Source organism: Scyliorhinus canicula, chromosome 18 (genome assembly GCF_902713615.1).
Source record: "Scyliorhinus canicula chromosome 18, sScyCan1.1, whole genome shotgun sequence".
NCBI classification, from domain to species: domain Eukaryota; kingdom Metazoa; phylum Chordata; class Chondrichthyes; order Carcharhiniformes; family Scyliorhinidae; genus Scyliorhinus; species Scyliorhinus canicula.
Window position 1 is genome coordinate 115,940,628 of NC_052163.1, and position 25,308 is coordinate 115,965,935.

Here is a 25,308-nt window from a genome sequence, read left to right on the forward strand (position 1 = left end):
CCTCAACTCCACTTTCCTGCTTTATCCCCATTATGGGGATTGAGCCTACCGGTGTTCTTTCAGAGGGTCAATGCAGACTCGATGGGCTGAATGGCCTCCTTCTGCACTGTAGCAATTTTATGATTCTAACTCTTGATTCCCTTACTGAGTATGGAACCACAGAAAGATAGAGCAGAAACAGTCCACTCGGCCCACTGTGTCTATGCCAGTTCTTTGAAAGACCAATCCAATCAGTGCCACTCCCCCTGTTCTATCCCCGCACACAGGCCAGCAAATGTTTTCTTTCACAAGAATAATTGAGTCTCTTTTGAATGCCCTTTTGCAAGTTACCATTGATTTTGCCTCCACCGACCTTCCAGATCACAATAAACAGCTGCATAATTTCTATCCCCCTCTGGTCCTTTTTTGCCCATCATCTTAAATGTGCCCCTCTGGTCACTGCCCCCTCCTGCCATCGGAAATAGTTTCTCTTTCCCCTGATTTACTGGAGGCAACACCACCCCTTCATGGTTTTGATCCCCTCCATTGCCCCAGCTGCCATCCCAGAGGTGAGGAGGGGATAGGCCAGGGAGGGGAGACATGTATCAAATCACAATTACAGGTAAGAGGAGAACTGGAGCGGCGGTTAAAACGCCAGCAAGGTCTGCAACAGTACAATTGACGCATTTTCATCAGCCACCCAGCCAAAGTGGCCTTGTGGAGGCAGGGCTGGTTGGCTGGCAGGCTGTGAGTGACAGGCGGATCGCCAAGCATTCCGGGGGTGTATTGGCTGCTTGAGGTGCCAGTCAAGATGGGATGGGCCGGGTGGGACAGAGCTGATTGGACATTTTCTCTACAGAGATCAAGGACATCGGGAGACATCCTGCAAGTAATCTGGAGATCCACTATTCAGCGAAACAAGACAGAGAGAGAGGGGGGGTGGAAGTGATACATGTATCCCCAGCAATCCATCCATGTAGCAAGTATTGCAACCCCGATTGACACAGTGTACATCAGCAAACAGGAGATTGGTAACAGCCGCAGCGACTTTGCAACATTGCGTTGCCACATTTCAATGCATTCATTCATTTCATGAACAGGCGCGCAGTTTGCAATCTCTGAAGAGCAGCCGGAGTTTGCTTTTCTGAATGAGGTAAATGTCATATTTTACATTTCTAACGCAGTTTGAGGGGGGTATTGTACCGATTTCTCAGACGTGCCATCGCTGCTTCCTTCATCTAAGAGCCTATGAGCCCGTGGACATTTGTGATTTTTATTTTACAGAATTCCATCTTTGTAATTGATCCGAAAAGGCAAAATCTCAATGCAATTTTTACTTTGATATCTACAAATAAATTGCACATTGGAATTCGATACCTGCATGCATATATATATATATATATATAAACAAATAATCTCAATATAATCCGTGGACAAATTGCATTTTCATGCACGCATTTTTTCATTCATGTAATACACACGATTTGCACATTTATTGTCGTTTTAAATCATTTTTGGGGTGATTTTTCTGTAAAGCAACGTCGATTCCTCTGGCGATTAAATACCTTAATTCGCCATTCCGTAAATCTCCCGGGATTAAGGTTTTAAAATACCTGCAACATGAAAAAAAAACAGGAAAAGAAATATCTGCCATTGAATTGAGCAAGTTTTTTATTTTAAAAGGGCTGTTTGAACGGGCAGATTAGACACCAAACTCAATCCTTTGCTATTTCCAGGTATTAATCTAAGTGGGGCAAATGTGCACTGAGGAGTGAGGAATGGGTGAATGCTCTCCGCTTGCGGCCATGTTCAACCAATGCTGCTGAATCTGTTCAAATCGCTGTCTGCGAATCTGTGTCGCCCCGCACTGCATTTGGGAAATCAAAATTTGCAAATGAAAAGAAAATCTCCAAATGTGATTATTAACCTGGCCGTTTTATACAACACCCATTGCGGAGTAAATTAGACACAGCCAATTCTGAAGGACACAGCACTGTACCCACCCTATTTTGTCAGTAAACTGGCCGTTTTCATCATTGAGGCGACCAAAAGAGACCATGGGGCGAGTAGAAATGCTACACTGGTGCAATAGGGGACGCTCTTCAGAGGTTGAGACTGAGCAATACAATGGAACAGTGTAGAGGGAGCTTTACTCTGTATCTAACCCGTGCTGTACCTGTCCTGGGAGTGTTTGATGGGGACAGGGTGGCGGGAGCTTTACTCTGTATCTAACCCCGTGCTGTACCTGTCCTGGGAGTGTTTGATGGGGACAGTGTAGAGGGAGCTTTACTCTGTATCTAACCCCGTGCTGTATCTGCCCTGAGAGTGTTTGGTGGGGACAGTGTAGAGGGAGCTTTACTCTGTATCTAACCCCGTGCTGTACCTGTCCTGGGAGTGTTTGATGGGGACAGTGTAGCGGGAGCTTTACTCCATATCTAACCCCATGCTGCACCTGCCCTGGGAGTGTTTGATGGGGACAGTGTAGAGGGAGCTTTACTCCATATCTAACCTGTGCTGTACCTGTCCTGGGAGTATTTGATGGGGACAGTGTAGAGGGAGCTTTACTCTGTATCTAACCCTGAGCTGTATCTATTTTTTGAGTTTTTGATTGGACAATGGAGAGGAACTTTAGAACAAAACATATAAAGATCTGTGGCTGGATTCTCCGTCGGCGGGATCCTCCGTTTCGCCGGCAGCGCACTCATGCCTGTGGGTATCCCGACAGCGTGGGGGCGCCCACAATGGGAAATCCCATTGGCCGACTGCCGGGACGGAAGATCCCGCTGCCGGTGGTGGCGCACCTCACCAGAAAACGGGTGCAGCGGGACGGAGAATCTCTCCCCTAGCATTTATTCTTGCCCTTCACAACTTCAGGACATCATTACTTTATGGCCAGTGAAGCAGTTGATGTCACTGTTGCAAAAGTTACTTTCAGAAGGGCCCTCCTGGTTTACTGTTTGTAGGTAGTGTATAATATTGTGTCACATTTCTTTGTCTAAATGGTTGGTTCATTTCGAACTTGCCATTCACTCCCCTGTAAGATAGAGAGATATTTATTTTATCAGTAAATCTTTGATATCATTGAGAAAGATGAGGAGCTGTGTTTTAAATAAGCAAGTAGAGGAAAGATTAGACAAGACGACAAGATTAATTAAATGATACTGATCAGACTGTGCCAATGTCGTATTATAAAAGCTTATGGACTATACTTCTGTAGCGCCTTTCACAACCATACAATGTCACAAACCCCTTAACAGCCAATGAAGTACCTTTTGAAGTGTAGTTACTGTTGCAGCATTGGAATTGTGATTTTTCACTCCGCAAGATCCCACAAACAACAATCTGATAATGACAAGATAATCTATTTTTTATGTTGATTGACGGATAAATATTGTCCAGGACACTTGTGAGAACTTTTCTTCCCTTCTTCAATATTCTGCTGTGCGATCTTTTACCTTTCCCTGGGAAGGCAGAGAGGGCTTTGCTTTCATTCTGAACTATTAGAGGATGAAGAAGAGAGGGGAGCGGGTCCTGTAGTTTATTGGACTTGAGGAAACTTGGTAAGAACGTAATGAATATCCAGGAGGAAAAGTGTGTGTAGAATAGCAGATTTAATGATTAAGGGAAACCAAAGACACGGTAGCACAATGGTTAGCACTGTTGCTTTACAGTGCCAGGGTCCCAGATTCGATTCCCGGCTTGGCTCGCTGTCTGTGCGGAGTCTGCACAATCTCCCCGTGTCTGCGTGGGTTTCCTCCGGGTGCTCCAGTTTCCTGTTAGGTCAATTGGACATTCTGAATTCTCCCTCAGTGTACCTGAACAGGTGCCGGAATGTGGTGACTAGGGGCTTTTCACAGTAACTTCATTACAGTGTTAATGTAAGCCTACTTGTGACACTAATAAAGATTATTATTACTTGTAGAATCCATGTATACAGTATACAGTACTGGGAGTGTTGATTAGGATAGTGTAGTGGGACCTTTACTCTGTATCTAAATATGTGCTGTACCTATCCTGGGAGTGATTGACTAGACAATGTACAAGGAGCTTTACTCGGTATCTAACTCTGTGCTGTACCTGTCATGAGAGTGTTTGATGGGGATAGTATACAGGAATCTTTACTCTGTATCTAACCCCGTACTGTACCTGCCCTGGGAGTGATTAATTGGGACAGTGTATAGGGATCTTTACTCTGTATCTAACCCCGTGCTGTACCTGCCCTGGGAGTGATTGATGGGGACAGTGTAGAAAGAACTTTACTGTGTATCTAACCATATGGTGCAACTACCTTGGGAGTGTTTAACGGGGATGGTGTTCAGGGAGCTTTACTCTGTGTCCAACTCTGTGCTGTACCTGTCCTGGGAGTGTTTGATGGGGACAGAGTAGAGGGAGCTTTACTCTGTATCGAACCCCGAGCTGTACCTGTTTGGGGGCAGCACGGTAGCATGGTGATTAGCATCAATGCTTCACAGCTCCAGGGTCCCAGGTTCGGTTCCCGGCTGGGTCATTGTCTGTGCGGAGTCTGCACGTCCTCCCCGTGTGTGCGTGGGTTTCCTCCGGGTGCTCCGGTTTCCTCCCACCGTCCAAAGATGTGCGGGTTAGGTGGATTGGCCATGCTAAATTGCCCGTAGTGTCCTAAAAAAAAAAGTAAGGTTAAGGGGGGGAGTTGTTGGGTTGCGGGTATAGGGTGGATACGTGGGTTTCAGTAGGGTGATCATTGCTCGGCACAGCATCGAGGGCCGAAGGGCCTGTTCTGTGCTGTACTGTTCTATGTTCTGGGAGTGTTTGATGGGGACAGTGTAGAGGGAGCTTTACTCTGTATCTGACCCTGTGCTGTACCTGTCCTGGGAGTGTTTGTTGGGGACAATGTGGAGGAAGCTTTGGTATAAACGAAAGACAGAATTTACATTTATTTGTCCAGATAAATGCTCTAGGTTTTTAATGATTTGCCTGTTTATACAATTTCTAAAGATTTTACATGAAATTTGCATTTGTCTGGTTGTTGATTGATTGATTTGTTTTGAATACCTTATGATAATATACATGCATGGTAGCAAAGTGGTTTGCTATGTTTCTTTACAGCGCCAGGGTCCCAGGTTTGATTCCCGGCTTGGGTCACTGTCGGTGTGGAGTCTGCACGTTCTCCCCGTGTCTGCGTGGGTTTCCTCCTGGTGCTCCGGTTTCATCCCACAGTCTGAACATGTGCTGGTGGGTGAATTGAACATTCTGAATTCTCCCCCTGTGTAGCCGAACAGGTGTTGGAATGTGGCAACTAGGGGCCTTTCACAGTAACTTCATTGCAGTGTTAATGTAAGCCTACTTGTGACAGTAAAGATTATTATTACTATTTAAATTGCATGTCAGAGGGAAAGTAGGTTCTGTCCATAATCTACAGGAGCATTGACCTGATTAACAGTTTTGAGTGTGTGGTAGCTCATTGAGACAGAAGACAGATGCCAAGGAGCTTTGTGGTGGCAAAGGTCCCATCGGTGATTCAAATCCACAGGGCTTCAGGTGAAGCCATTGCCGCCTGTCTCAGCATGGTTGGGGCTACAGTTAGGTCAAATCTTCTGCCTCTAATAGTTAGCTTGTGCCTCCAATGGTTAGCTTGTGGCATTCCCCCCCCCCCGCCCCACACACACACGCGCGTGCACACAGCCACTCACTGCCAGGTGCATGAACCTGTCCAAAATGAAGAAGGAAAAGAGCTCACAGGTGGGTTGAAGACAGTGCGGATAATAACAAATGTAAAGCTGTAAAAATGTAATTTTTAAATATTCATGGAACATGAGCATTACAGGCTGTGCCACCCTTAATTGCTCTTGAGGGGGGGGCTAAGAGTCAACCAAAGTGCTGAAGGCCCAGACCAGGTAAGGATGGAAGACTTTCCTTCCCTAAAGGACATTAGTGAACCAGATGGTTTTTTTCTTTCAACGATCGTTTCATGGTCATCATTAGACTTTTAATTCCAATTTTTTTATTGAATTCAAATTTCACTATCTGTAGTGGTGGGATTTGAACCTGGGTCCCCAGAGCATTACTCTGGCTCTCTGGTTTACTAGCCCAGTGTCAATACCACTACGCCACTGCCTCCCTCAGGTTGCATCTTAAGACATTTAAAACCCCTACATTGAATAGAAGGTAGGGGAACTGTACAATTCTCTAGTGAATCTCAACTCTCTGTGTCAATGTTTAAGTTATACAGTGCACAGCCTACAACTTGTAAAGCAAGCAATATACAAATGTTTATATTTAAAATTCATTTTCTGCTCGCCAAGATGAGGCTAACTCACAGTAGCAAATGTATGATGTACTGAAGCAATTTGTTCGGTCTCCTTTACCAGTGACCTTTGCCACCTAGAAGGACAAAGGCAGCAGGCACATGGGGACACCAGGCGCAAGTTCCCCCCCACACGTCACCACCACCCACCCCCCCCCCCCCCCCCCCCCCCCCCAGCCCTGACTCAGAACTATAATGCCAGTCCTTCACTGTTGCTGGCCCCAAATCCTGGAACTGCCTCCTGAGCAGCGCTGAGGTTTGTCCTGGCCCCAGAGATTAAAGATCAGTGTTTGAAGTCTCAAGTCATAAGATCTTGGGCGGGATTCTCCCCTATCCGGCGGGGCGGGAGGGTCCCGGCGTAGCGGAGTGGCGCCAACCACTCCGGCGTCGGGCCTCCCCGCACCTTTCGGGGCCAAGCCCTCACATTGAGGGGCTATGCCCGCGCCGGAGTGGTTGGCACCACGCCGACTGGCGCCAAAACCGGCGCCAACGGCTTTTGACGCCCGGCGCCGGGGCTGGCCGAAAGGCCTTCGCCGGTTCGTGCATGCGCCGGTGCGTCAGCTTCCGCTGACGTTACCACTGGCGCATGCAGGCTGGGGGATTCTCTTCCGCCTCCGCCATGGTGGAGGCCGTGGCGGCGGCAGAAGAAAAAGAGTGCCCCCACGGCACTGGCCCGCCCGCCGATCGGTGGGCCCCGATCGCGGGCCTGGCCACCGTGGGGGCACCGTCCGGGGTCCGATCGCCCCGTATCCCCCCCAGGACCACGGGGGCCTGCTCGCGCTGCCAATCCCGCCGCCACCAGAGGTGGTTCAAACCACGCCGGCGGGAGAGGCCTGTCAGCGGCGGGACTTCGGCCCATCACGGGCCGGAGAATCGCCGCGGGGGCACGCCAATCGGCGCGGCGTGATTCCCGCCCCTGCCAATTCCCGGGTGGTGGAGAATTCCAGCCACAGCGGGGGCGGGATTTTCGCCGGTCCCAGGCGATTCACCGACCCTGCGGGGGGTCGGAGAATTTTGCCACTTATGTCAGAGAAGGAGGCCATTTGGTCCATTCTGTCTGTGTCGGCTCTTTTAACGAGCTATACAGTTAGAACTACTGTTCGACTCTTTCCCCGTAGTCTACGTTTACATTGGAAGGTGTTTTGCCGTGATTGCTATGTTCAGTGCCGAGGTCCGGCACAATGTCATTTCCCATCTCTGCAACATGGTTCTTTTGGCAGGATGTCACTGCTACCCTGTGGGGTAAACACATACATCTGGATCCGGAAATAAGCCTTTGGCCTTTGCGCATGTCTCCGGGCAACTGTTGATTGAGTATGGTGACTTGAATTTTTTCAAGGCATGAGAATCCTGGTTGATATTTTCCCCCTCCCCTAGTCCAGTGCCCTCTGGGCAATTGCAATCGGTCAACTCAATCCAGGTTGAGATTGCATAAAATGTACAGCACAGATGCAGGCCATTCGGCCCAACTGGTAAATGTTGGTGCTTATATTCCGCATGAGCTTTGTCTCACCTTACTTCACACCGCTCTATCATTGTAGTCCTTTCCTTTCTCCTTCATGCATTTATTCAACTTCTCCTACATCTACACTATTCACCTCAAGTACTTATTGCTGAAGAGAGTTCCACGTTCTAAACGCTCTCTGAATAAAGATGTTTCCCTTGAATTTGCTGTTGGATTCCCCGCAGCCTCTAGTTCTGGTCTTACAATTAAGTGGAAACATCTCAGCATCTGCACTGTCGAACCCTTTCGCCATCTTAAAGACCGCCAGCAGGTCACCTCGCACCTTCTCTAAAATAATACAGTTCTTGCTCCTGAGCCTCGGATCTGGTACTGCGCGGAGAGACTCATAGTTGGCTAATCCCAGAATGAAATTGGCAGATTCTGGGATTTGGTCTCTCTCTGTCTCCTCTCTCTCTCTCTCCGGTCTGCCCTCCTGTGGGACTTCCAAGGGAGTGCGGGGAAATTATGACATTTATTTTTAAGGAACCTGGGGTCTCACTGGGTATTCCCCCAGCCTCTGGGGTTACAGACCTCACAAAGAGGGTTCGATTTCCAGAGTTGGTCTTGATTTGTGATGGCCACACGGATCAAATGGGCTGATCACGCTCAGACTTGAAGTCAAAATAGAAAATGCTGGAAAAACCCAGGCAACATCAGTGGCGAGAGAAACAGGGGGCTGGATTCTCCGTCCGTTCACGGCAGCAGCGTTCTCTGGTCCCGCTGCAATGGGAGATTGGCCATGCGCCCAATTCTCTGTCCTCACTAGCAGCGGTAGCGGGATGAACTTGCAACGGAGAATCCCGGCCAGAGTTATAGTTTTAGGTTCATCAGAACTGGGAAAGGTCAGAGATGAGTGGAAGGCAGGAGTGATTAAATGCTAAAAGGGATGATGGGTCAATGAAATGAAATGAAATGAAAATCGCTTATTGTCACGAGTAGGCTTCAAATGAAGTTACTGTGAAAAGCCCCTAGTCGCCACATTCCGGCGCCTGTTCGGGGAGGCTGGTACGGGAATCGAACCGTGCTGCTGGCTTGCCTTAGTCTGCTTTCAAAGCCAGTGATTTAGCCCAGTGAGCTAAACAGCCCCTATGACAATGTCACTGTCTGTGTAGCGTCTCCCCGTGTCTGCGTGGGTTTCCTCCGGGTGCTCCGGTTTCCTCCCACAAGTCCCGAAAGACGTGCGTGTTAGGTGAATTGGACATTCTGAATTCTCCCTCCGTGTATCCGAACAGGCGCCGGAGTGTGGCGACTAGGGGATTTTCACAGTTACTTCATTGTAGTGTTAATGTAAGCCTACTTGGGACAATAATAAAGATTATATATACGGTGAAAGCTGATGGTAATTGGACAAGTAAAGGACGAGAGGAGGTGTAAATGGCGACAACAACGGTTGTGATCTGAAATTGCTGAACTCGACAACCTGAACACTAGTTTCAATGAATTCAACTTGTAACCTCTGCTCCCATTTTTCCAGACATTAGGCGTTGGTAATGGTCCTGCCATTCACCCCTGCTTTTTCACTTGTACCATTGTCATGTCCTTGAGTCTCGCACCATCAGCCCTTTTACCTTTGAACCATTCTTGCCTTTCATCCTATCACAGAAGCTCCCTTTCATTCTTTCCCTTTCCCCCCACCCCTCCAGTTGCTTAAAACCCGTTTAAAACCCAGGGCGCAGTGTGAACACATTTGGGAGAGGAAAACAAAAAGTAGGGGCATTAAGAAAAAAATGGCGTGTGTTTTGGTAAATTTCTTTGAATATTATTGTTTATAAGTTACAAAACAATATTGGAAATGGCGAAGAAACGCTGTTCTATTGAGAGGCCAAGAATGATCTCCTGTGGTGACAGAGGCTGTTTGCTTTCTGATTAGCTGTGAGACAGCGAAACACCATAACAGTTGGTGTGGAAGGTCACCAATGGCAGGGGGGACGTTCGAAGCAGGTGGGCCAGGTGATGATATCTCCAGGACTGTGGCCCTGCCAATGTTGGCACCATGAATTTGAAGTGAGTGGCTGTTGGAGTTGACAGCGCAGTGATGGTCTGAGCCTTTAGTCGGGGGAAAATCTGGAGCAGCTGAGGGGAAATGGACTGTATTCGCAGGGGTCGTGATGTATAAACCTCAGGATAAAGGGGCGGGGAGAAAACCTATCCAACGCGACGGGCGGCACAGTGGCTAGCACTGCTGACTCACAGTGCCAGGGACCCGGGCTTGTTTCCGACCTCAGGTGACTGCCTGTGTGGAGTTTGCACATTCGGTGCCGTGTGTGCGTGGGTTTCCTCCGGGTGATTCAGTTTCCTCCCACAGTCCAAAAAATCATCAGGCAGTGGTCTGCGCTCGATATTCTCTAGGTCCTGTATGAAGGGAGTTGGTAGATCCTATCAGATGGTTCCCTGAGCAGGCTGTCAAAGTCATTTGGCAGACTGGCCAGTTGGCTTGGGCACTGTCAGGTTGGCGGTGCCAATCTGGCATTTCTTGTGCGCACACGATCGGGCCGGGGTTGCTGAGGAGGTCGGGGATTGTTTTGGGGGCCTCGGAGATCGTGACACCATTTAAAAGAGCTTCCCTTTGTACAACACAGGGCAATGTGCGGCCTCGGCCACGTGTTCCCCATTCAGGCCTCTTACCCATATGTTTCTCAACATTGCGAGTGCTGGGAAACACGTGGCTAAACGCACTCACTGGGGGACTTTGTTCCCTTTGAGAGAATCGCGCCGACAGTTTCCAGCCCCTCATTGTGCTGCAGTTGAAAGGTCTTTGGCAGCGACCTTTCTCCATTGCGTCTCTGTGGCAGCTGCCCCAAGCATTCAAGCACCTCAGCACATAGTCCTGGACCTTGGAATGTGCCCGTCTGCAACATTCAGTCAAGGATAGCCCTCTGCACTGGAAGACCAATAAGTTTCAGACAGACCAAATCTTTCACCAAGTTGATGGTCCTCCAGCCAGAGTTGATGTTTATCTCGATGTGCATTCCTGGGAATAGCCCATAGAACACAGGATCCAGTGGGATGAATCTGGACAGAAAAACTGCACATCTCTCCAGAACTTTGCAAAAGCACATTCCAGGAGGTGGACAACTATCTCATCCCCACCACAGCCACCTTGAGGGCAAAGTGCAGAGGGGGTGAGAACTCTGGGCGTGTAGAAAGGATCTGACGGGGAGGTTCTTTCTAACTAACAGCCACGATAGGTCTTGGTGCTTATTTGAAATTCTGGTGATGAACGATTCTGCCAAATATCGAGCGGAGACCCCTGCGAATACAGTCCATTTCCCCTCAGCTGCTCCAGATTTTCCCCCGACTAAAGGCTCGGACCATCACTGCGCTGTCAACTCCAACAGCCACTCACTTCAAATTCATGGTGCCAACATTGGCAGGGCCACAGTCCTGGAGATATCATCACCTGGCCCACCTGCTTCGAACCCCCCCCCCGCTGCCATTGGTGACCTTCCACACCAACTGTTATGGTGTTTCGCTGTCTCACAGCTAATCAGAAAGCAAACCGCCTCTGTGCCAGGGTGCCCCTGTGGCATCAGCAGTGCCAGGGCACCACCCTGTCCTAAGGGCATGCAGCTGGGGGACCTCCGATCACCCCAGTGCTGAATGACGTGCGCCTCAGGTACCTCAGGAATCTGCACATTAGATTAAGTCTTACTGCAGATTTGCCAAAAAGTGACATTGCAACGTCTTGGGAGATCATGTTGGATCTCGGGAGGCGTGGCGAGCCGGTAAGAACCTGGGACCGGGGTCTCACGGCTTCCGACGGCCATGCTGTGCCGGGGTGAGCTGCTTTTCCGCTGCAGTGTGGCCATTGGATCGGGCCCTTTGTTGAACCCCTCGGGTTGTATGATTGACATGGAATGTACATTGTAAATAGATGTTGAAATTGTGTTGAGGCAGCTTAGGTTGGAACATTCTGCATTGGGAAAAGTTGAATTCTGTTGCCTTTCCTGGCAGTTTTCAATTCGAAACATTTTTGAATGTGCTTTTACAAATTTTGTAAATGAAGTATATTTTATGGAAGGTTCGCCCACTGCACTTGCAGTGTGATCACACCTGTGATATTCTCCCTCTGTGTACCCGAAGAGGCGCCGGAGTGTGTCGACTCGGGGATTTTCACAGTAACTTCATTGCAGTGTTAATGAAAGCCGACTTGTGACACTAATAAAGATGATGGTATCCTGTGATGTGGAATACCCGACAGTAAAACATGTGTAGTGAGGGGACTGTGTTTGCACGCTTCCCTGATTGCAAATAAAAAAAGGGACAAAAAAGACAAACCAAGCATTGCCTTTTATTGCTGAATCACAGAGTTTGTGAGAGAACCGGAATAAATAATTGATATGTAGCTTTCAGTAGCGTGGGTGCTGAGTGATGAATTATGAATGAATGGCCAGAGTTCGCTGGGAGCAGCATCTGGGTTACAGTGTTATGTGGAACAGGAGGGAGCATTAGAATTCTCAATAAGGACCAAATTCCAGCTTCCTTTGCTGGGTTTCCCATACTCCGGTTTAACTGGAAACATAGAACAGTAATGATGTGGAGATGCCGGTGTTGGACTGGGGTGAGCACAGTAAGAAGCCTTACAACACCAGGTTAAAGTCCAACAGGTTTGTTTCAAACACGAGCTTTCGGAGCACTGCTCCTTCCTCAGGTGAATGGAGAGGTATGTTCCAGAAACATAGAACAGTACAGCTCAGAACAGGCCCTTCGGCCCGCGATGTTGTGCCGATCATTGTCCGAAACCAAGATCAAGCTATCCCACTTACCTGTCATTCTGGTTTGCTCCATGTGCCTATCCAGTAACCGCTTGAAAGTTCCTACAGTGACCGACTCCACTATCACAGCAGGCAGTCCATTCCACACCCGAACCACTCTCTGAGTAAAGAACCTACCTCGGACATCCCTCCTATATCTCCCACCCCGAACCTTATAGTTATTTAAAAAAAAAAAAATTTACAGTACCCAATTCATTTTTCCAATTAAGGGGCAATTTAGCTTGGCCATTCCACCTACCCTGCACATCTTTGGATTCTGGGGGTGAAAACCACGCAAACACGGGGAGAATGTGCAAACTCCACACGGAGAGTGAGCCAGGGCCGGGGTCGAACCTGGGACCTCAGCGCCGTGAGGCAACAGGGCTAACCCACTGTGCCACCGTGCTGCCCTCGAACCTTATAGTTATGCCCCCTTGTAACAGCTACATCCACCCGAGGAAATAGTCTCTGAATGTCCACTCTATCTATCCCCCTCATCATCTTATAAACCTTTGTTAAGTCGCCTCTCATCCTCCTCCGCTCCAAAGAGAAAAGCCCCAGCTCCCTCAACCCTTCCTCATAAGACCTATCCTGCAAACTCCAAATGTGATCTCACCAGGGTCATGTATAGTTGCAGCATAACACCGCGGCTCTTAAACTCAAGCCCCCTGTTAACAAACGCTAACACACTATAAGCCTTCTTCACGGCTCTATCCACTTGAGTGGCAACCTTCAGAGATCTGTGGACATGAAGCCCAAGATCTCTCTGTTCCTCCACATTCCTCAGAACCCTGCCGTTGACCCTGTAATCCGCATTCAAATTTTTTCTACCAAAATGAATCACCTCGCACTTATCAGAGTTAAACTCCATCTGCCATTTTTCGGCCCAGCTCTGCATCCTATCAATGTCTCTTTGCAGTCTACAACAGCCCTCCGCCTCATCCACTACTCCACCAATCTTGGTGTCATCAGCAAATTTACTGACCCACCCTTCAGCCCCCTCCTCCAAGTCATTGATAAAAACCATCTGGATGTCTGAACAGCCCTCAGTTTGTAAAGCTTCAATGTTAAGAAGATGCATTTATATAGTGCCTCTAACGTAAGAAATGTGCTTCACAGAAGTGTTAGCAGACTAAATTTTACACTGGGCCACATAAAGATATATCAGGCTGCCAAGAGCTTTCGGCCAAAGCGATCGGTTTCAAGGAGTGCCTTAAAGGAGGAGGGAGATAGGAGAGCCAGTGAGTTTTGGGGAGTTATTATGTTCCTGGACCTGAACCCAACATTGGCTAGGCTGCCAGCCAAGGACCCCAATCACTTTTATAAAAAGTTGTGAAATTGTGAGGAACGGACACTTCACTCCAGGAGTGGTCCCTTGCACAAATAGGGATATGATATATTTAAACAAACTTTTTTATGAACACAATATTAAACAGCACAGAAATATAGCTTATAATTACCAGTTAAACAATGCTTCATCATAAAATAAAACACTTCAACTGCTAACTGCTACCTTCTTTATCTCCAATCAAGCAAAACCCATCACAGGGTCAAAACACACTTTTGAATAAAGTTAGCAAACACAGGATAACTTGCCTATCTTTGAATAAAGAATTTCTTTAAAAGACTGCTTGGAGTGGGAAAGAGGAAAATTGCCCCTTAATTGGAAAAAAGAATTGAGTCTAAATTTATATATATAAAAAAATAAAAAATTAGAATCTTGAAGGGGAGATTTGATTGAAGCTTTCAAGATAATATGGTGAACCGATAGGGGCGATAGAGATCGGGGCGATAGAAATTTGGCATGTCTGCATCAACTCTCACAAACTTCTGCAGATGTGCCATAGCGAGCATCCTATCCGGCTGCATCACAGCCTGGTATGGCAACTGCTCATCCCAAGGCCGCAAGAAACTGCAGAGTGTGGTGAACTCAGCCCAACGCATCACACAAGCTTGCCACCTGCACATTGATTCTGTCTACACCTCCTGCTGCCTCAGAAAGGCAGACAGCATTATCAGAGACCCCTCCCACCCAGGCATTGCCCTCTTCCAGACCCTTCCATCAGGCAGAAGGTACAGAAGTCTGAAGATCCGCACATCCAGGCATAGGAACAGCTTCTTCCCCACAGCTACTAGACTCCTCAACGACTCTCCCTCGGACTGATCTGTTCCCTGTAAGAACACTATTCATGATGCCCTAAGCTGCTCTTGTTTGGCCCTTGTTCTGCTCTGTAACCAATCACTATTTGTTGATGTACCGTTTGTCAATGTTGATTATTCTTTTTTGTCTACTATGTACGTGTTGTGTACGTTCCCTTCCGCAGAAATATACTTTTCACTGTACTTCGGTACATGTGACAATAATTATCAATCAATTAATCGATAAACTATTTTTGTTAGTTGGGAAGTCTAGAATTAGTGGACATGGTCTAAAAATTAGAGGCAGATCTTTTAGGGGTGAAATTTGGAAACAGTTCCACACTCAAAGGGTGGTAGAAATCCGGAACTCCATTTGACAAATGGCAGTTGCTGCTAGATCAATTGTTAACTGTAAATCTGAGATTGATCGAAATTTGTCAACCAGTATATTAAGGGATACGGAGCAAAGGTGGGTATATGGAGTCAGCTCACGGAGCAGCCATGATGTCATTGCATGGCGGGACAGATGCGAGGGGCTGAATGGCCTCCTACTCCTGTATTCATGTGCTATAGAAATGCAAGCTGAACAAAAAGAAAGCCTTGCATTTGTTCAGGGGCGACACGGTGGTTAGCACTGCTGCCTCACAAAGCTAGGGACATGGATTTAATTCAGGCCTCGGGTGACTGTGTGGAGTCTGCATGTTCCCCCCCCCCCCCATGTTTGCGTGGGTTTCCTCCGGGTGCTCTGGTTTCCTCCCACGGTCCAAAGATCTGCAGGTTAGGTGGATTTGCCGTGCTAAATTACCCCTTAATGTGCAAAATGATAGGTGTGGTTACTGGGTTATAGGGATAGGGTGGGGGCGTGGTGCAGACTCGATGGGCTGAATGGCCTCCTCCTGCGCTGCGGCAGTAGAAAGCCTGAAAAGCTTAGCTAACATTGTCTCTATCTCCCCTCTTCTACCCTTCTAAGGTCCAACATGCTGACCAGCATAACGGATGGGATCATGTGCTGCATCACCGGCAGAACTCTGAATGTGGTGGGAGCCATTGACAGCGTGGAGTCCAGTAACGGCTACGATTATGTTGAGGTGAAGCCTGGCCGGGTGCTGCGAGTCAAACACATTGTGCCGAGCCGAACACCGGCAGAGGAGGAGAAACCGGTGGAGGAGGAGGGGGAGGATGAGGAGCCATCCGGTAAAGGCGTGGTGCACTGCAAGCGCAAGATCTCGGTCTATCGCAACGGACAGGTGGTGATCGAGAACCTCGGCGATGTCATTCGCTCCGAGATCCTACACTGCCAGAACGGTAACACCGACCCCAGCAGCACGGTGGAGATTGAACTCTCCGATGCCAACGCTGCCCAGGCCAACGGCACCAACACCTGTGCCAACGGCGGTGCTGTCCCAGAGCAGGGCACGGCGAAGCGGCGAAAACGCAAACCGAAAAAGACGGTGGTGATCGACTGCAAGAAGCGAATCACCAGCTGCAAGGGCACCCACTCTGACGTGGCACTCTTTTTCATCCATGGCGTGGGGGGCTCGCTCGACATTTGGAAAGAGCAGCTGGACTTCTTCGGAAAGCTGGGTTACGAGGTGGTGGCCCCGGATCTTGCTGGCCACGGCTCCAGCACTGCGCCGAAGATTGGCGCCGCTTACACTTTCTACGCCCTAGCGGAGGACATGAGAGCCATCTTCAAACGCTATGGGAAGAAACGTAATATCCTGATTGGACACTCTTATGGGTATGTTTATAAAGAAGCATTTAATTTCAAGCTCCCCCCCCCCCCCCCCCCCCCCCCCCCCCGACCCCAGTGGGTTAATTCGCCAATTGGTTTTGGTGCTATGTCATACTGGGTCTTTAAAGGGTTAGCGAGATGGGTGTTGCCAATAAAAGGGCTATGTTCGACCTCAGTGCTTGAAGATGTCGGCCTTATATCGTCAGCTGATGCTCAGTTCCTAGTTATTCCCTTTGCCACCATAGACACACTCCATCCCACCACCCACATCGGGCGCTATCTTCCCGAAAGGGAACAAAGTCCCCTGGCGAGCGCGTTGAGCTGCGTGTTTCCGGCACACACAGTGCCAAGAAACACATGACGATTCAACGCAACTTGCGTTGAATAACGGGCCTGAACGGGGAACGCGTGGCCAAGGCCCCACATGGCTCCGTTTTAGCGGGAGATTTAAAAATGGTGTCCCGATTTCCGAGGCCCCCAAGCCAATGCCTGACCTCTTTTCCCACCCCACCTTTCCAAACACCCACGCCAGGCAACACTAGCCCGATCATGCATGTGCAGAAAATGCCAGCATGGCACCTTGGCACTGCCCATGCCAGCTGGCATTGCCACCGAGGCACCCTGGCAGTGACAGGGCGGAACCCAGATGGCACTGCCCGGGTGGCAGTACCAGAGTGCCCAGGTGGCATAAATATGCTCCCAAGGCACTGGCGCAGGCTCGCACAGTGGTTAGCACTGTTACTTCACAGCGCCAGTTTCCAAGGTTTAACTCCCACTTCGGTCACTGTCTGTGCGGAGTCTGCATGCTCTCCCCGTTTCTGTGTGGGTTTCCTCCGGGTTCTCCGGTTTCCTCCCACAAGTCCCGAAGGACGTGCTATTAGGTGAATTGAACACCCTGAATTCTCCTTCTGTGTACCCGAACAGGCGCCGGAATGTGGCGACTGGGAGATTTTCACAGTAACTTCATTGCAGTGTTAATGTCAGTCTAGTTGTGACAGTAATAAAGATTATTATTATGTAACTCCCTTGTTATTCCTCAGATTAGTGCCATGGGATCTTTTATATCCACCTGGGTGGTATCAATTTATCATTTAATTTGAAAGATTGCACCTCAGAAGGTGCAGCTCACACTTGGTAATACACTGAAGTGTTAATCTACATTTTTGGTCTCAAATCTCTGGATTGGGAGTCCTATCCCGATCTAGAAGCAAGGTTGTATCACAGCTGACACATTTTCTTTTTTGAAAATAAATTTAGTGTACCCAATTCATCTTTTCCAATTAAGGGGTAATTTAGCGTGGCCAATCCACCTACACTGGGTTGTGGGGGCGAAGCCCATGCAAACACGGGGAGAATGTGCAAACTCCACACGGACTGTGACCCAGAGCCGGGATCGAACCTGGGACCTCGGTGCCGTGAGGCAGCAGGGCTAACCACTGCGCCACCGTGCTGCCCCGCTGACACATTTTCAAGATACAAAGGATGAGAGTGTAGAATTTATGAATATTTTGTTTTAATTTCTGGAATGTGGGTGTCGCTGGCTGGGCCAACATTTATTGCCCGTGTCTAACTACCCTTCAACTGAGTTGTTTGCTCAGCAATTTCAGAGGGCATTTAAGAATCAACCACATTGCTGTGGATGCGGAATCGCATGTGGGCCACACCAGGAGGTACATGTAGTCCACACTGGGCGAGACGGCAGATTAGTGACCCAGATTTTTTTTTTTACAACAATCGACAATGGTTTCATCGTCACCATTAGACTTTCAATTCCAGTTTTTATTGGATTCACGTTTCACCCTCTGCAGCGGTGGGATTTGAACCTGGGTCCCCAAGGCATTGCCCTTGGTCTCTGGATTGCAAGTTCAGTGACAGTACCACGCTGCTGCCTCCCCCTAAATCTTGCTGGGATATAGAAGGAAGATTTCGGCAGGAGGAGAGAGGTTGAAGGCTGGAAGGGGTCTATGTCAGGTGCAGTTTCTGATGCATCCCAGCATTGTGTGCCTGGTGTCTAACTGGAGATATTTCCTCCGCAGGGTTTCGTTTTGCACCTTTCTGGCTCACGAGTACCCCGACCAAGTACACAAGGTGGTGATGATAAACGGGGGAGGCCCAACTGCTCTGGAACCCAGTTTGTGCTCCATCTTCAACCTACCCACCTGTGTCCTACACTGCCTCTCACCATGTCTCGTCTGGAGCTTCCTCAAGTAAGGCCAAACTTTTTGGATGTTGTGATGGTTTCAAGGTGATACCGTAGGAACTGGGTGGTGCAGTCGTGGGTTCGACTTTGACCTTTTATCTCCGTGACCCAGGTTCGGTCTAACAAAATGGAAGTGTTCGCTGTCGGTAGAATTGCTTCCAATCACCAAAGATTGTTATAATCAATGAACATAAAGGGCAAGATCTTCCGTCTGTTCATGTCAGCTGGATCTTGGGAAGCACTCTGTCCAGTTCCAGAAGACCTTTGTGAACAGCACAATACCTAACTTTGATTTGAACAAAGAGCAAAGAAAAGTACAGCACAGGATCAGGCCCTTCGGCCCTCCAAGCCTGTGCCGACCATGCTGCTCATCTAAACTAAAATCTTCTACACTTCCGGGGTCCGTATCCCTCTATTCCCATCCTATTCATGTATTTGTCAAGATGCCCCTTAAACGTCACTATCGTCCCTGCTTCCACCACCTCCTCTGGCAGCGAGTTCCACGCACCCACTACCCTCTGTGTAAAAAAAACTTACCTCGTACATCTCCTCTAAACCTTGCCCCTCACACCTTAAACCTATGCCCCCTAGTAATTGACCCCTCTACCCTGGGAAAAAGCCTCTGACTATCCACTCTGTCTATGCATCTCATAATTTTGTAGACCTCTATCAGGTCGCCCCTCAATCTCCGTTGTTCCAGTGAGAACAAACCGCGTTTATTCAACCGCTCCTCGCCTCCAGATCCTTCTGGTAGTGTGGCGATCAGAATTGAACACTATACTCCAAGTGTGGCCTAACTAAGGTTCTATACAGCTGCAACATGACTTGCCAATTCTTATACTCAATGCCCCAGCCAATGAAGGCAAGCATGCCGGATGCCTTCTTGACTACCTTCTCCACCTGTGTTGCCCCTTTCAGTGACCTGTGGTCCTGTACACCTAGATCTCTCTGACTGTCAATAATTGGCTCTAATTGGCCAACGAAACGGAAATCCCACGGGATGGCTCCTGTAGAAAATGGAAATAAACTCCTGTCATGTCACAATGAGAGGGATTTACCGTGAGGTGATGCAAGGATTCATTCTCCAGTACATAGATAGATCTCCAAAAATTAATACTGCGGTTTCCAAGACGAGGGAAGGCTCAGATATTATCCTCACTCTGTTTGCTGCTCCCATTGCTGCTGTAATTGTTCTTCAACGTGACTGATTAGCCAGCATAACTGCTAACTATTCCAGTAACCCGCACTCTGTAAAGTGGATACTGGATATGGATATGGTTTAGTTGGGATACCTTGCACCCTGTCGTGACAATCTTTGGTCACATTTTCCATGGTGAATTACTACTTCAACATTTCCGATTCAATTTTGCTATATCAACTGTCACAATGTATGTGCCATCTCTGACCACTAGATAGCGCTGTAAAGCAAATTTCCCTTAACTCCCAAAGAAAGAGCTTGTACTGTATTTAGATCGCGCCTTTCACAATCTCAAGGCACTCAAAGTACTTTGCAGCCAATAAGGTACAGGTGCAGTGTAGTCACTGTAGGAAACATGGCAGCCAACTAGTGCACAGCAAGCTATCCATGTCAGAATGACCAAATCACCTATTTTAGAGGTGTGGGTTGAGGGAGTAATATTGGTCAGGACATTAAGGAAAACCCCCCTTGTTCTTTTTTTGTAATACGACTATCTGAGACACTCTGTTCAATACATCATCCAAAAGCTGACACCTCTGACAGTGCGGCACTCCCACTGTATTGCACTGGGAGTGACGACCTGAATTTTATGTTCCAGTCGGGAGTGGAGATTGAACCCACAAACCTACGACTCGGAGAGTGTGAACAACAAACCTGATACTCATTAACTCATTATATAGAATTCCGTAGAACGTACAGCACAGAATTAGGCCATTCTGCCCAACTGGGCCATGCTGTCCTTTATGTTTCAGGTGTGTCTCCCCCATCCCTCTTCATCAGTCTGTTTATCTCCATTGCATTCATCTTGTTTTTCTTTAAATGCATGTATCTCACAGCTCGCTGTGGGAGCAAATTCCTCTCTCTGGATAAAGATGTTTCTCCTCAATTACAGTTAGAATTATTAGTGATAGCGATCTGTATTTACGGTACAATGCAGCACGGTAGCATTGTGGATAGCACAATTGCTTCACAGCTCCAGTGTCCCAGGTTCGATTCCGGCTTGGGTCACTGTCTGTGCGGAGTCTGCACATCCTCCCCGTGTGCGTGGGTTTCCTCCGGGTGCTCCGGTTTCCTCCCACAGTCCAAAGATGTGCAGGTTAGGTGGATTGGCCATGATAATTGCCCTTAGTGTCCAAAATAGCCCTTAGGGACTGGTTTAGCACACTCGGCTAAATCGCTGGCCTTTAAAGCAGACCAAGCAGACCAGCAGCACGGTTCGATTCCCGTACCAGCCTCCCCGGACAGGCGCCGGAATGTGGCGACTAGGGGCTTTTCACAGTAACTTCATTGAAGCCTACTCGTGACAATAAGCGATTTTCATTTTTCATTTGTGTTGGGTAGGGTTACTGGGTTATGGGGATAGGGTGGAGGTGTTGACCTTGGGTAGGGTGCTCTTTCCAAGAGTTGGTGCAGACTCGATGGGCCGAATGGCCTCCTTCTGCACTGTAAATTCCATGATGATCTAGTCTCTCCCACCTCTGGAAATATCTTCTCTACATTTATCGTTTTGATCCTTTCATCACACTGAGGTCAATTAGGTCACACCTCCGTTTCCTGCTTTCTAGAGAAAAGGTTCTGCCTTTCTTGAACGTTAGAAGCTCTCAGTTCCGGTATTGTCTCTTCTAGAGAACTGATGGACGAGGCTGTGATAAATTTGCTCGTCTTGTTTATTAATCGATTCGCGATTTCTTTGTTTTTTGTTGTCCTGGTGTTCCATTAGAGCGGCATTTGCACGGCAGGGAGCAAAAGAGAAGCAATTGTTAAAGGAGGGGAATGCGTTCAGGGTGACCTCCTTTGTGCTGCGGGCAATGATGAGTGGGCAGTACTGGCCTGAAGGTGATGAGGTGTACCATGCTGAACTGACGGTGCCTGTCCTGTTGGTGCATGGAATGCATGACAAGTTTGTCCCTGTGGATGAAGATCAACGCATGGCGGAGGTAATAAACTCCTTCATTTCAATCAAGTTAGTGTCCCTGACTTTCGTACTCGGAATCAGTCATGGCCGCCTTCCACCTCCATGACCACGCCCCTGTCTCGGCCTCGTTCCTGCTGAGACTCTTATCCATGTTTTTCCCTCCAGGCTTGAGTATTCTAATGTTGGCCTGCCTACCATCCTCTGCCCTTCATGAACTTAAGCTCATCCAAAACTCTGCTGCCCTGTGTTCTAACCCACTCCAAGTCCTGTTCAGCCGTTACTCCCGTGCTCACTGATATACATTGGCTCCAGGAACGTTTGAGTACTCGTTAGAGTTTAGAAGGATGAGGGGGATCTTATTGAAACTTACAGGAGACTGAGAGGCCTGGATAGAGTGGATGTGGAGAGGATGTTTCCACTTGGAGGAAATACTAGAACCCAAGGGCACAGCCTTGGACTGAAGAGACAATCGTTTAAAATGGAGATGAGGAGGAATTTCTTCAGCCAGAGGGTGGTGAATCTGTGGAACTCTTTGCCGCAGAAGGCTGTGGAGGCCAAATCACTGAGTGCCTTTAAGGCAGAGATAGATAGGTTTTTGATCAATAAAGGTATCAGGGGTTATGGGGAGAAGGCAGGAGAATGGGAATGAGAAAAATATCAGCTATGATTGAATGGCGGAGCAGACTCGATGGGCGGAGTGGCCTAATTCCGCTCCTATTTCTGGTCTTATTGAAGACATGTTAAAACTGAGGTTTTAACATTTTCACACATGTCTTCAATCCCTTCCTGGCTTCGCCCTCTCCATGTAACCTCCATCAGTCCTACAACCTTCTGGGATCTCTGTCTCTCCCCAATTCTGGCCACTTGCCCGGTCCCCATATCCTTCACACCACCATGGGCAGCCCGAGCCCTAACCTCTGGAATTGCCTCCTTAAAGCAATCTGCCTCTCTTCCTTAAAATCACTCCCAAAAACCCACCTCATTGACACTTTGGTCACCTGTCCAAATGACTCCCCGTTTGGTTCAGTGATCACGTTAAAAGCGCCGTATAAATTCAAAGCGTTGTCGTGGCGCTAATTTAATGAAAGAATGGACACAAAGGGCTGAATGGCCCAATCCCGTTGCTGTGTTCATCTTTCTCCCTGTGGCTAAATCAGTGCCTGCCCTGCTCAGTGTGGGCCTGGGGTTTTACTGGAAAATCCCGGACTGAATCCCAGTTCCCAGCGGATTGGCTGGTTCCGCTGCGATACTACATCTCACTTCAGGTGACCCAGCATCTGATCATTCAGGGTTTCCACTCCGGAGGGCCCCCCAGAAACTCCCGCTGGAATGTCCGTGTCACGGGAGGAATGTCCCAGAACACAATTAAAAAGCTTCCCGTCATCACTAATGAGACTCTGTCATGAAACACATCCACTTGGGAAGGACCTGAAGAACCAGCGGTCATCTGCCTGACCGGGGAGGGATGGTGGCATGGTGGTAATGCTACTGGGCAATCTATAGGCCCAGGCTAATTCTCACTGGCGGAATTTAAATTCAAATGAGATAAATTTGGAGTATAAAGCTAGTCTCAGTAACGGTGATCATTCAACTAGTATTGATTATCGGAAATAACCATCTTGTTTACTAATGTCCTTTAGGGAAGGAAATCTGCCGTCCTTACCTGGTCTGGCCTACATGTGGCTCCAGACCCCCCCAGTAATGTGGTCGACTCTTAGCTTCCCTCTGATATGGTCCAGTGAGCCACTCAGTTCAAGGGCAGTTAGAGATGGGCAACAAATGCTGGCCTTGTGCCCCCACCACAGAGTTTTTACAGTGCAGAAGGAGGCCATTTGGCCCATCCTGACTGCACCGGCTCTCGTGAAAGCTTAAGGGAGGGGGGGGGCTGTTAGTTTGAAGGGTCAAGGTGCCCATTTAAACGTCGATTAATCCCCGATACTTTTTTACCAATCAGATCTTGCTGATTGCGTTCCTGAAAGTCATCGACGAGGGGAGTCACATGGTGATGCTGGAGTGCCCAGAGACGGTGAACACGCTACTACACGAGTTCCTGCTTTGGGAACCGGAGGTGGCTGCGAGCGAGAAAGTGGAGGCCAAACAGACGACAGAAAACAACAAGTAAATAATGCTGCCAGCTCGCCAATTTATCTGCAAACTTCGTGAAAAGTGGCTTTGTTCACGTGCCGATTGAGGGAAGCTCTCGGAGATTTCGAACAGTTTGAGGCTGTTTGCGATGTGCAGCTGTGTTGCTGAGGCCATCTGAAGTGGCCGAGAGGATTTATCCTGATGCTGGGCCTGTTGGCGCAGAGAATGAAAACCTGTACAATGTATATTTCGCTAAATGGCAGCTAAATGTGGTGTTTTTTTTCCATCAGTTGTGTAGTTTTTTAAAGAAACAAATCACCACGTGATCTAGTGCAGCATTAGCCGAAAGAGCAAGGCTTCAGACAGCGTATTGAGAGAACCTGACGTTTCCAAATCTTAAGGATTGAACTGTATTTCCAGGAATTGGAGATTAACCCCAGGAATGAGCAAGCCGAGAAGAAAATCAAAGTGGCCATTGAATACGGTTATTTCTCTTTTTAAAAGCATTTTTGTTCACTTAAAATATAGCAGATGTGGCAGGGCTGGGTGGGGGGGGGGGGGGGGGGGGGGGGTGGCAAGGCTGTTTGACAGCAAGGGATCCTCCAATGAGGTCATGAATGGAAAGTCTGTTCATTTTGCATTTGGTCACAGGGGAGGCGGGGCTTCACGTGGATGGACAGGTTGGGTGGCCAATGGTGGGAGGGGCAGGGTGGTTGGAGATCATGTGATGAAATTCCTCGCCGAGACAGAGAGCACCACAAACCGGGAAAACAAAAGAATCGGCCAAAGAGGACAGCACGGCGGCGCAGTGGTTAGCACTGGGACTACGGCGCTGAGGACCCGGGTTCGAATCCCGGCCCTGGGTCACTGCCTGTGTGGAGTTTGCACATTCTCCCCGTCTCTGCGTGGGTTTGACCCCCACAACCCAAAGATGTGCTGGTTAGGTGAATTGGCCGCGCTAAATTGCCCCTTAATTGGAAAAAAAAGAATTGGGTACTCTAAATTTGTATTTAAAAAAAAGAATGGGCCAAACACACCAATTCTGCTCTTCCGCGGGGAAAACCAATTCGTAAAGATTAGAATTTGTAGTCCCGAGTCATTGGTGCGGGAAATCCAGACACATTTCTAATTGGTTGTTCTGCTATTTGCATGTTGAATGTGGGTAGGAGAGGGGGAATGCAAGCATGGCGAATTGGGACATTGTATCCCTGGAGGTTTAAGCCCCTTGCACCCGGGGATTATACCTATTTCAATGAGGCTGCAATTATTTTATTGTCGTTCAAAGCTTTTCAAACTCTTTGACTAGCTTTGCTCTGGTTTCCTGCCGGTTTGGCCACCTGACCCGTTGCAGAATCATGTGGACGCCTCAATCTCGCATCACCGATATAACTGGCCAAGAACTCACCACTCTTAAAAACAGGGACTACCCTGAGCACGAGAAGATTGATGCAACATGACTCTCCTTGCATCTTGTTATTTTGCATTTTACACTGAGAGATGAAATGTGCTGTTATATAAT

At 48.4% G+C, this 25,308-nt stretch overlaps 1 protein-coding gene across 2 annotated transcripts; it reads left to right on the plus strand.

Annotated features, from left to right (window-relative positions):
- Positions 1-850: 850 nt before the first annotated feature.
- On the plus strand, positions 851-24,336 carry abhd8a (abhydrolase domain containing 8a). 2 transcript variants are annotated; one of them, XM_038777922.1, is made up of 5 exons: positions 851-1,132; positions 15,627-16,397; positions 18,428-18,598; positions 21,510-21,726; positions 23,659-24,336. In XM_038777922.1, exons 1-5 carry the CDS (start codon positions 1,128-1,130, stop codon positions 23,824-23,826), a joined length of 1,332 nt encoding a protein of 443 aa, XP_038633850.1. In that variant the 5' UTR covers positions 851-1,127; the 3' UTR covers positions 23,827-24,336. The 2 variants fall into 2 exon arrangements, with proteins under 2 accessions (XP_038633850.1, XP_038633849.1); XM_038777921.1 differs by lacking the exon at positions 851-1,132 and adding an exon at positions 5,158-5,187.
- Positions 24,337-25,308: the final 972 nt, after the last annotated feature.

Coding starts and splice junctions, on each gene's coding strand:
- abhd8a (XM_038777921.1), top strand. Junction 16,398..18,427: donor CTGATTGGACACTCTTATGG/GTATGTTTATAA, acceptor TTTCCTCCGCAG/GGTTTCGTTTTGCACCTTTC. Junction 21,727..23,658: donor AAGATCAACGCATGGCGGAG/GTAATAAACTCC, acceptor TTTACCAATCAG/ATCTTGCTGATTGCGTTCCT.